The 12,002-nt window shown below is 37.3% G+C and overlaps 1 protein-coding gene across 3 annotated transcripts in view; it reads left to right on the top strand.

Annotated features, from left to right (window-relative positions):
- LOC148658414 (microtubule-associated tumor suppressor candidate 2-like) overlaps positions 1–12,002 on the top strand; it is a 209,368-nt gene that overhangs the window by 183,328 nt on the left and 14,038 nt on the right. For all 3 annotated transcript variants that reach the window (XM_088639561.1, XM_088639559.1, XM_088639560.1), the window contains 5 exons: positions 2,329–2,395; positions 3,875–4,089; positions 5,550–5,655; positions 7,737–7,810; positions 10,771–10,869. In XM_088639561.1, coding sequence (XP_088495687.1) covers positions 2,329–2,395; positions 3,875–4,089; positions 5,550–5,655; positions 7,737–7,810; positions 10,771–10,869 — 561 coding nt within the window. The remainder of the gene's footprint in view (positions 1–2,328; positions 2,396–3,874; positions 4,090–5,549; positions 5,656–7,736; positions 7,811–10,770; positions 10,870–12,002) is intronic.

Below are 12,002 nucleotides of genomic sequence, written 5' to 3'. Positions count from 1 at the left end.
ATTATCAGTGGTATCACTAGTGTTGCTGCTGTTTTCATTGTTTGTTTTTTTACACAGAAAATATTTTCCTTGCTTATCCTGTATATGTTTTAAATTCAGACTATTTTTGCATTAAACTTTTAAATAAAAAATGTTAAACTTCTAAGAGGTTTTTGTTTTGGTTCTGTTCCACCACTGACAAGTATTTTCTGTGCATCTGTGAATAAAAATATGACCTTCAAGTGAGCTCAGCAGCACAAAAACCTTCTGTTAAAGGATCATGAAATACAAGCAGGTTATGTTGCCTTGGTGAGCCATGAATTCAAAGCTGGGAATTAAACAGGCCTCGTGAGACTGGGTCTCCAATAGGTTTTACCCAGTAAACTCAGATTGGAGGATTTGATTGTACTTCGGAGGCTGGATGTTTAAATAAGTCAAAAGGTCACTGAGCTTCCCATTCAGCACCCTCGTTTATCTGTGGCTATGTGTTAATTTTAGTGAAAGTGGAATTTAAGAAGGCAATAACAGTGGTTCTTTTTAATCTTATTTTGTCATGCATTTTGAATATTTTTAAACATAAAACAATAACAATTTAAAATAAATTAAAACAATATCACATTAAAATAATTATTTTTGAGTTTCAGTACTTCAAATTAAAAATATCACAGAGAGCTATATGTAGGATTTGTAATTCAGTAAAGTAAGAGAAAGAGTAAGAGAATGGTCAAGGGTCTGAATACTTTTGCAAGGCACTGTATATATCGACAATGGTCGAATTTTGAAAACATATGCAATTGAACGTTTATTAAATGTTTAATACCTAGTAACATTTAAAAACCTTATGAATTATAGTTGATTTAAAGGGGCAAAGACTTTTGTGTGTGCTGGGAAATTAGATAAACATCTTCTTTATTTAAACATGTTTCTTTAATGTTCTTGTAGAATGCTAAATTAACAGAGCACCATGTTTAAATTATTTTATGACTTCTTTTGGTCGTTATAGGGATTAGTTCCTTCACAGTTGATTGATTTCTCATACAGCTATTGATTTTGTCATTTCCACAGACTGCGATAGGAGACCTTACTAATGCCTGATTGGAACTCTGGGAAGATGATGAGCTTTAAGGGACTTGCTTCTACACTCTGCCTGCATTTTATGTTTACTGAGTCTTATTCAAACTAATATGAATGCCAAGAGACAATTTGTGAACTTTATTCATGACTGAATGATAGAATGATATTTAAGAGCTGTTAGAGACCCAGTCCTAGAAATGCAAATCTAAGGCAAGTGAATTTCCTTAGGTTTTATTTCTCAAAACCCTGAAGTTTAACTCCTGATGTTTTGCTCAGTATCTCTATTTATCACTGTCTGTTCTTTTGTAAAATTGGACTCACCTAAAATCTGTTTTATAAAACGAGTGCATACCAAAAGTGCAGTTTAATTCTGTCTTATTAGCCTCATTCTTTGTATTACAATTTATTTATATTATTTTTAGTGTTCATTTCTGCTAAGGCTTCTATATTTGAGGCCCCAAACTGTGAATGTGTTTCATAAGGATTCTTCCACAAATGCTGTTCATTCTTGCAGCTATTTTTTATTTTATATGCGACTAATTCAGGGAAAGAGGAGCAGATGTCAACTTACCTTGTAAGTTTAATGATACTTAAATACAAGTGGATCATGGAACTATTTTAGCATTACTTTTTTATCAGGATCCATTACATATAGATATTGTCTTTAGTATTGTTCCACCTGTAGTCACAGATTATTTCCTTATCCTTAAGAACACTTGTGTCTTCACCATATTTCTTAAGTAAACGAATTGAACTATTTGTTTTTCTAATCAGTTGAAATGCAGGGTCAGAAATTAGCACAAACTCTGTACCAGATGTTAGATTTTAGAACTCATTTCATTAAGAATTTTTTTTAATAAGCCAGTAGAATTTAACTAAGGAGTCTGTGCAACATACAGTAATGCTGCCTATTATGAGTGTGTCTGACCATTATGACTTGAACTTTTCACCTTGACTGCATTGTTAAGTAATGTTGCTCTTTCTGCTCAATAAATCAAGACACAGAAGGACACAGAGTGATGTGTAAAGTTCAGTTAAGTTAGAAGTTCCGGTAAGTTCTAAATTAAAATTGTATAACTATTCATGTTGGCTCTTAGATTAAGTTTATTTCAATATCAGAAACGTGTTGTTTATTATTTTATATATATACACAATAAATATATCTTATATAGTCTATAAGATACATGCAGATGTTGTTGTTATTCATTTCTTTTGTTGTTGTTCTTATTCTCTTAATCTTTATCTCCTGCCATTTTGTCTCCACCTGTTTGGTAGAGTGAAAGTGCCCTAGTGAAAGAGAGGGAACTGTCCCTGGAACTTGCCAACCTCAGGAATGAAGTGGGTAAGTGCATAAACCCACTGCTTTGCAGTTTTGTCTCCACTTGACTTTGGTTCTCTGAGGTTTCTTAAGGTACTGGTTAGCTCCTTGTACTCATTAACAGAGGTATCAGTTGCCTAATATGGACATCACTTGAGGAAATACTTTTAACTTCATTTCTTCAGTCATACTGTATGTGTAAATGTGAATCGGTATGATATTCAATTTTCATAAAAATCTTACAATGTCAAAACTTGTAGTCCTACTACACCATGCTGGGGTTCAATTATTTTATGTGCTGTTGGCCCTTTTAAGCTAAAGGTCTTTAAAGCATCTGATTTTAGCTATCAACACTTCAAAGGAATGCCCTACTTTAATTCAAGATCTGTGAGTACAGGAGGATGGAAATAGATTGTCCTGTGCATTTAAATTCTTAAATGTCATGGCACACTTTGAGACATGACTTGGAGAAATTGGAATGGACTAGCGTTATTGTGAGGTAACATTTGAATTTGGTATTTCAAAAATTGGAAAGAAAAAAAAAGCATTTCTTTAGGTAAATTATTTAAAGGTCTCCTTCTGCAAGTCCCTCATAACAAACAAAATAGCCAGTAACCTATTGAAAAGGTACAGGAAATGCCCCTCAGTATTCTCCCAAGCTTACATTAGTCATTTTCTGGGAAATTATCAGTCGGTGCCATCATGCTGATGAGGTAGTCTGTTTCCAGACAGTGGATTCTTTTGTCAAGATCCCCAACAGTAATACCATATCCCCAGCACAAAAACACTTCCGTTCTATGTGGATGATCAGCATTTGTCTTTGGAAAACAGCAGCAGAAATATGAACTAAATTAAGAAACTGCATTTATGTTTTTCCTTCTTACCATATTTGAGCTTTTTAGACCTTACTCTCCCAACATTAATGCTAATTAATTTTAACCATGGCACAACTAACAGATACTTTCTATTAAAAATATTTTAAAATTACAAATCAGAGGACCAGTCTTGATGTTTAGTTGCTAATAACTTAACACCCCAAAAATTTCATTTGTAAACGAATCGGTGGGGGGGGATCCTTATTCAGAATGCAGGTTAAAATGCAGTAAGGAAATCACTCACCTGTGTGCTGGCTACATAACAGGCTGGTCCTGAGCAGGATTCCTTAAGCATAAAGCTATGCACAATCAATCATTGAAGATTTGTGTTGGTCAGGGTATCCATGGCCTACTGTCTCAATGACTCACTTGACAAAACTGCAAGCTCACAAGAGAGGCTCACAGGAGAGGCTAGCTTTGCTGTAGAAGCTGCCAGTCTTCTTAACTGAAACATAATAATGACAAGCATGGCATGGCAATATACAGTTGTCCTAGAAAGTGAGACTTTTCCTCTCAGACTTTGCTTTCCCTGTAAAGCAGCAGTGAGGCCACCAGTAGTGTTATCATTGTGAGACTACTGAAGGCACCAAAGCAAAGGAATGAATCCTTATCCCCATTTCTCCCCCAGCCTTCAACACAGCCCGTTGGGAGCGTCTGCAACAGGACAAGGAGGAGCTGGAAAAGCACTTCGAGAGGGAGCTGAGGAGGCTGCACATGCAGCAGGAGGCCGAGCTGAAAGCGCTAGAGGACAGGCTGAGGTCCCACCACAGGGCTGAGCAGGACAGGCTGCAGGCAGAGCACCAGGCTCTCCTGGAGATGATCAGCAGCCAACACCAAGAGCAGGTCAAAGAGCACACTCTCTCAACCTCATACCACAAGCCCAATTAAGGCTGACAACCCACTGGACTTAAAAATTACCAGGTGCAGGACAACAGACATGTCAAATACACTCATGTTCAAAATCACCAGTGCTCTTTGTTTACAGTGCAAGGAAATACAAATCAGCCACAAACACCAAAATAAAACATAAGCTCCAATTTGAGCTCCTGACTAAATGTCTTCTCAAAGTCCTGGACTACTATAGTTCAGAGGCTAAGATGCTTAATGGCTACAAATCAAACACCTCCAAACACTTTATCTCACCTAAGGCTCACAAATGTGGCTTCACAAAACTCAGAGGTTCTTTAGATCCATGGCCAGTCTTTTCTCCCTACAGGTAGTCTGCCTTCTATCATCTAGACAGCAGATATCATTGCACAGGACACCTCTGCTTCCTGCTTTTTAAACACCCACCTGACCAATTGTCTTCCAGCTATTGGTCAGGTGACAGGGCACAGCAGATCATTCCCCCGGAGGTTTCTGGGAACTGTGATCCTGATAGGGCAGCTCTCTGACAAGTTGGACCATGTCCTATAATTCTGAAGGTGTTAGAAAATGACAGCTTTACTTTAGCTCAAAGCAACAACTTGTAATAACCCCCAAAAGACTTAAACAGCATTCTAATTTCTGATATTCCTCAATTGTTTTTTTCACCACCATAGTTATATATCCAATCTTTTTTACAAAGTACTAGAGACACCCAATACATTTGGAAATATTTAGAAAATTTCTAAATCCGACAGAATTGTCCTTTATATTTTGACCAGTTGCCTGAATTGCAAAAATACTATACAGAATCAAAAAAGAAACTGTGACATAAGTAATGTTTCAGAATGTTTTTAGAGAGTCTAAAAGACCATTAGGGTTGTTGTTTAGTGAAAATGTCAGCACACATTTCTCTTATTTTTCTCATTTCTAATATTTTTGCTACAGTATGTGCTGACTATTCAAGGTAATAAAAACCCTGGACATTTCTAAACATATTTAAATTAACTCTAGTTCCCTTTTTGTTCAATAACTTATTTTTGTTAATGCATCCTCTGAATTAAAAGTGTTTCAGTCAGGAGGTCATGTCTCGGAATCTGCATTTATTATTTCCATGTCTTTCATAAACATTTTCTTCGGAATTATTAAATTTTGATAGATTTCAAACATGTATATATATTAAAGGAAACATCATACATCAAGGAAGCTTCATATATACATAGTATATTGAAGAGGTACCTGTATACTATATCTCTTGAAGACTGGTCAATATACAGTACATTAGCCCAATTAAACACCACATTTCTTTTTCTTTTGCTATTGCATTGAAAGAAGCAAATATATTAGAGTTCCTCTCTTTCCTTGAACAGCAAACCATAATGCTTGAAGAACAAAAAAAAAGGTGGTTATAACTTTTAATGTTGGATTTCTTTTTTCAGATTGAGGAAATGAATGTAAACCACAGCGCAGCTGTACTGGAGATGGAGAATATTCACACTGTAACTATTGCTGAGCTTCAGGATGAACATGAAAAAGAAGTGAAAGGTAACTCGGGATTTCCCCTGTGGTCAGAATTAGACTGCTTCTTGTGTGGTGCTGTGTTCCACTTATTCAGAATCAAGCAAGAAGGAAAACCCTAAGAATGGTTAAGATTGATTCAGAAGGGCCTTTCTTAAAATCTTAAAGTTCTATGAAAACGCAACAGCAGTAATGGACACAATTAGAACATTTCATGTGGTATATTCAGATTTTCGGTGGACGTTTGATGTAGTTCCTTATACAAGATTAATTGTCAAAATTCAGGCAGTAGGCATTCAAGATAATATTAATTAATTAATTGCTTACATATAGCGCTTTTCTGGACACTCCACTCAAAGCGCTTTATAGGTAATGGGGACTCCCCTCCACCACCACCAATGTGCAGCATCCACCTGGCCAGAACGCTCACCACACATCAGCTATCAGTGGGGAGGAGTGCAGAGTAATGAAGCCAATTCATAGAGGGGGATTGTTAGGAGGCCATGATTGATAAGGGCCAATGGGAAATTTGGCCAGGACGCCAGGGTTACACCCCTACTCTTTTCAAATAAACCCCTGGGATTTTTAATGACCAGAGAGTCAGAGCCTGTTTACAGTATAATGTCCCCATCACTACACTGGGGCATTAGGACCCACATGAGCCACAGGGTGAGCGCCCCCTGCTGGCCCCACTAACACCTCTTCCAGCAGCAACCTTAGTTTTTCCCAGGAGGTCTCCCATCCAGGTACTAACCAGGCTGACACCTGATAGCTTCAGTGGGTTGCCAGTTGTGAGTTGCAGGGTGATATGGCTGCTGGCAATAATACTGTTTGTGCACTAGGACAAAGATCTCATTAAAAATGTAGAGTATAGATATAGCCTCTAGTGGAGGCTAGCTTTGCTGTAGAAGCTGCAGGTCTTCTTTACTGAAACATAATAATGAAAGTAAGCATGCTCAAACTGTGATGTACTGAAAGAAATTAGAATATTCTGGATGCTGCTTTATGATGACTGGCCTCATCTTCTGGACTACACCCACACTTCCACACGCACATTCACTTCAAGCTGCCTCTGCCCAAGCACCCTCTCCACTTTCACATCTAAACCTTCCAGTTCCCGGACAACACCTCCTACTGCTACATCAGTGAGGAAATCTACTAAATGTGCTCCACAGAGCTGTGCTTACCGTCTGAGCGGTAGTGTGTGGAGTGCTGATTTGATGGCCGCAAAATCCCAGTGCTGGAAATCGCAGATGTTGACTTCTTATTTGTAAACATTATGTGCTTATCCAAAATGTTAAATAAAAAAAGAATTGTGTAAACTCTCAGTAGTTTAGTTGTTGTTTTATTCAGATTTAGGGTAGTGTAGTATGTTTCGTGCATTTTCTAAAGAGTGGAAAAATTGGACATGTGTCCAGTATTTCACATGAACTGGAAAGCTGGGCACTGTATATTCTTTCAAATTTGTAAAGAAATTAATGGGCCAAGTTGTTGATTATAAATACACAAAATTAGTCAATTGTTTCAAAGTTAATGTCTGGCTTATTTGCAAATTGTTAAAATTAATCAGCAATGGAAAAATACATTTTACTTAGTCCTTTTTAAGTGTCAATTAATTGTACATCAACCCTAGTTATGGCCCTACTTTCATACATTATCTTAATTGAGCAGTTTTAGCTGTGCATTCTTGTGGTATATTTTAAAAATAACCAATGTGGATTCCTTATTTGCTTGGTTAGTTCTTTCATCAGGCTTCATCAGCAATTTGAGGTTTCAGACTGAAATGCAGGTTTCATTCTGTTCTCAATCTCACTTTCATCCTCTGTAGTTTGCTCTAGAATTCAGGGATTTTAATTCACAGCATCTTGGCAGCTTTTAGCAAATGGAGGATAAATTATAACTTTTTATGTGCTCAGATCTATTGAATAGCAAAGAGAATTAACTAAATTTAGTCTAAAGGTTTGTTATAGTAACTTCTTTGTATCTATCCTAGTATCTAAAGTGAATAAAAAAACAGGAACAAGCCTACATAAGGTGCATTTTGACTTTGTATTTGTTATTGTTGTAAGAAGAAACATAACCAGAATGCATATCCCTTTGTTTGGTAGAGTTGAAGGAAGCCCATGAACTTGAAAGGAAAAGACTGGAAGAAGAATTTGAAAAATTAAGGCTATCACTACAGGTAAGAGATCACTAATTGTTTGTGAACAGTGAAGTTTAGCTTGAAATATATTCATCCCCTGCCAATAATATCACATGTTGATGAATATCAAGTAATGTATATAATATTTCCAATTGAATACTTTTTTTTCAGAACTGTAACAATCAAACTAAGTACTCTTAAACGGTATGTGAAGGAGGATGCATGTCATTGTAAATGGAATTTGACAGGGCCTCTCAATGGCACTTTCTTCTTGTCAGACATCACTCTGGCTTTGACCTTGTACTTCAGGCCATTATCCTATAGAGATTTTCTTTAGGTTTTGGCAGTTTTCCCTCTAGGATTCACCTGTAGATTGCACCTTTCATTTTAACTCAAACCTGACAAACCTTCTAGTCCCTGCTGATGAGAAGCATACCCATAACATGGTGCTGTCACCACCATGCTGTCATGATACCGGCTCCACGCAACCAGACCGCAGTCCCTTTAAGAAGGCGTAGACCTTTCTCAGTCAGATAACCATCCATTTTACCTGTTCACCACCATACCCCCAGCACTAGTATACTTTAGGGCTGTCTGCAGTAACCTCAGTGCTCAGTATTGGGTCTATCCTGTTGAGCTCAACTTCTTGTTCTTCTGGAGAATCACTTCTTGTACCATGATTTCCTTGCTTCTGGACTTCGCATTCTCTACGACTATGATTTGTGGACTTCGTCTCTGGCACCTCAGTTCAGTTAAGTTTTCCTGTTTGTTCTGCCTAGCTATTCTCTCGCTTTCTTTTGAGCTCCTATTCAAAACACCGCATTGGACCTGTTTCGCTACTCCAATGTCACTATACAGATGTAACACAGGCTGCCAGTCTGTTAGGCAGTTTGAATGGTGCTGATGAGGTGATGTGCTGTATTGGGCTTTCACAAAATCAAATAGCACTTGCATTTGACCAAACAATCTTGTCTGACCATAAAATCTGCCATACGTGTACAATATACATTTATATCTAGAATTCTCTATACTCAAAAGGAAAATTATCCTTTTCCTTATCCCGTGTCTGTGCCTCTCAACAACTCTGTTCTTGATACATTTCCAAAGCTCCTCTGTCCTCATGGTTGATCTGTCATATTACTATATGAATTGTGGTTTGTAATTCAATAGCCTTCTGAAGGATTTTACAAAAACAGATGCATGTACTTAGGAGTCAGGAAAATACACTTTGATTATACACAGAGACAATTACACTACATTTGTGACCTTTCAAACTATACTTGTGCACCTGGACTCATTTAGGATCACCTGAGCAAAGATGTTTAATACCTGTACAATTAAGAATCTTCTAATTTTCTTTAAAAAAAAACTAATTTATATATACAGTTATACTATCAGCATTTTTAGGTTCAGCAGTTTGAAGAGAATAGTGTAGGCTTTAGTTAAAAACCTATGTGAAAGTGTTGTAATTGTGTATAAGGGCTCAGTGACTGAGCGAGTTACAGCAGTGAGTGAGTCACTCCCCATTCTCTAGACCTGGTCTTGTGGTGCAGTAGAACTCTCTGCTTCCTTTAGATTGGCATTATGTGGCTCTGGGGCTGCTAATGACCATGATCAATTACCAGTAGCAAGGGTGGTATAGAGCTGAGCTTGTCACGGGTGTTGTCCCACAGTGGCATGGTGGAATCCACTGTCAAGGCAAGTGGCACTGTGCACATTCAGAACCCATGAGTGAGGAGGACTGTATCCTGGCAGGGGTAGGGGGAGCTTCACCCATCAGAATTGCAAGTTCTAATAGCAATGAAATGTAGAAATGTTGCATTCTACAGTAATGCTTTTTCAAGGTACTGTATGTAAGACGATGAAACACAAAGAGCTGGTCATGAAAATAACTAATGTCTCACAAAATGTAGGTTTGAAAACTACCAAACTGGACAGCATTGGCATACGCTAATATGAGAATATTCCCATTAAACCTACTTGAGGATGATGCTGAGTGCTTAAAATTTCATTAACTGTGCTATGGTGCTCCTTTGAGAACACTTTTTAAGACACACTTACATATTCTCTTTTGCCTACCATTCTCTAAAACTACTTAAGTTTGAAGAGAGTGCTAACTGATACTGTAGTAATAGGACACAGGGGTCTTAATAAGGAAAATAAGAATAAAAAATTATATACCTCAGTAGATGCCACACCAGTGACCTCTTGTGGTTCATTTTTTATTAAAATTAAATGTTTTGAAAAATATTCTTTTGTATATAATTCAAGTAGGAATTGACATAAACATGGCCAAAGTACGGTAGAGTGTTGAGAAAGAGTTTCAGCATTTGAATGGTGAAAATTCCTATATAAATGCAGTTCTTGTTTTTTATTATTTATGGATCAGTAGTACCAAACGTAAAGTGCATCATTTTAACATATATAAAAAGTAACATTCAGACTCTTTTACCACCAGATTATTTTCACATTTGCATGTAAAATTAACAAACCCAAGAAGTACCTCCAAAAACAATTTCGGGTCTTTTTTCGATAGTGTGCTAAGAGGTTTTTTTGGAAAACCACTGCATTAACAACATTGTTTATAGACTATGCACTGACCTTAATTACAACCCTACAATTTTGGGACTGGAGTTGTTACAGATGTTTTTTCAAACATCTTAAAAAAAGGAAAGCAGGTTGGTTCCTTCTCAAAGGCGTATTACAAGCAGAAAATTCTAAGAATCGGCTTTTAGGAAGGCAGGCTACAGGAATTTTTAGAATCAAAGATGAAAAAAAGGATTGGCTACATGTGTGGAAATAGGAGGCAGAAGAATAAGGGCTATCTTTAAACAGATTTTTGGGTGTCTGAAACACACCACCCAGCCTTATTGTTGGAGTTGAAACCCTGGGACCTTTCAGGAAACAGCAGGACGAATCATTAAGCTGTGTGTCATTAAGAAGTATGATGCAACCCTCATTTGCTTGTGAGCTTTCTAGTTTTCTAATATTCTCCCCAGGACCAGGTGGACACTCTGACATTCCAGAACCGCAGCCTGAGGGACAGAGCCAAAAGGTTTGAGGAGGCACTGCGGAAGAGCACCGATGAGCAGATTGAGGTACAGGTGCCACCACATCCTCACTCCCATTTACAGTGGCAAAAAGTCGGACTCACCAAAAACAGGGTTTCATTTCAGCATTTCTGACCATTCTAGTGCAGAGGTGAATGTTGTAGGTGTCCATCCATGTGATTGAAGCTAATACCATGACTTCCTTCAAAAAACAGCTCAATGAGATCCTTAAACCAAAAGGTAATGGCCAGATAGACTGAATTGCCTCCTCTCGTGGACAGTCTTTCTTATGTATACCCTACTGTGTTGAATTGCATACTGTAGCTTGCTAACTGGCTGATCCAATGAATCAGTATTTCTGAAACAAAATTATGTATATACTGTATACTGTATGTTGTACATCTTTCTTTGAAAAAGAATCATTTGAAAATTAAAGATATGCAACATTTTCCTCAAAATATTTTTAATAAAATTTTTCTTTTAACACCTTCCAATCCATGAGCTGCTTTATGTAACTGAATATCAACAAATGTGATAATTTTATACTCCCTGGATGTAAAGAACAATTTATGGTAGATTGCTCTCAGCCTCTCAGATATATGGCTTCTGCATGCTTTTGACTTAATACCTTGCACTCTCTACCTCAGTGATATTGTCTTTAGGTGCCTGAGACACACCAAGGGGGAAAAGACATACTTACTCCCCAGCTGTAAACAACAATTAGAATGCATATGTGAATTTCCCTTAAAGACCTGCAGTCTTCAACTGATGTCAGTGAGAAGCTTTCTTTCAGTGTTACCTGTCCTTGTAAAATAGGGGTTCCCAATCCTATTCCAGAGGAATGCTTCACCTGCAGGTTTTTGCTTGAATCAAGTTCTCATTGAGGTTCTTGAAACCTAATTGAGCCTTATAATGAGTGACTTGATCTCTTGAATTGTTTTCAGCTGAAGCATAAACATTTTAGAGGTTGCCTTTGAATTGTTGCACTTTTTAAGTAACTTTACATTTCCAAAGTGAAAGTAGAAGGATGGTTCAGTTAAGGATGAAATGAAGTAAAGATCTTGGATCTCAGGCTGTCAAATGAATGTGTTGGATGGGTGAGTGGAATAGAATAATCAAAATAGCTTTACAAAGATAATACAAAGATACCAGATCACTTTTTGCACATAACAAAATTGTGG

This window comes from Lepisosteus platostomus, chromosome 7, assembly GCF_059453375.1.
Source record: "Lepisosteus platostomus isolate fLepPlt1 chromosome 7, fLepPlt1.hap1, whole genome shotgun sequence".
In the NCBI taxonomy this organism is placed as follows: Eukaryota; Metazoa; Chordata; class Actinopteri; order Semionotiformes; family Lepisosteidae; genus Lepisosteus; species Lepisosteus platostomus.
Note: the sequence above shows the minus strand (reverse complement) of the source record. Positions and strands in the feature narration are given on the sequence as shown.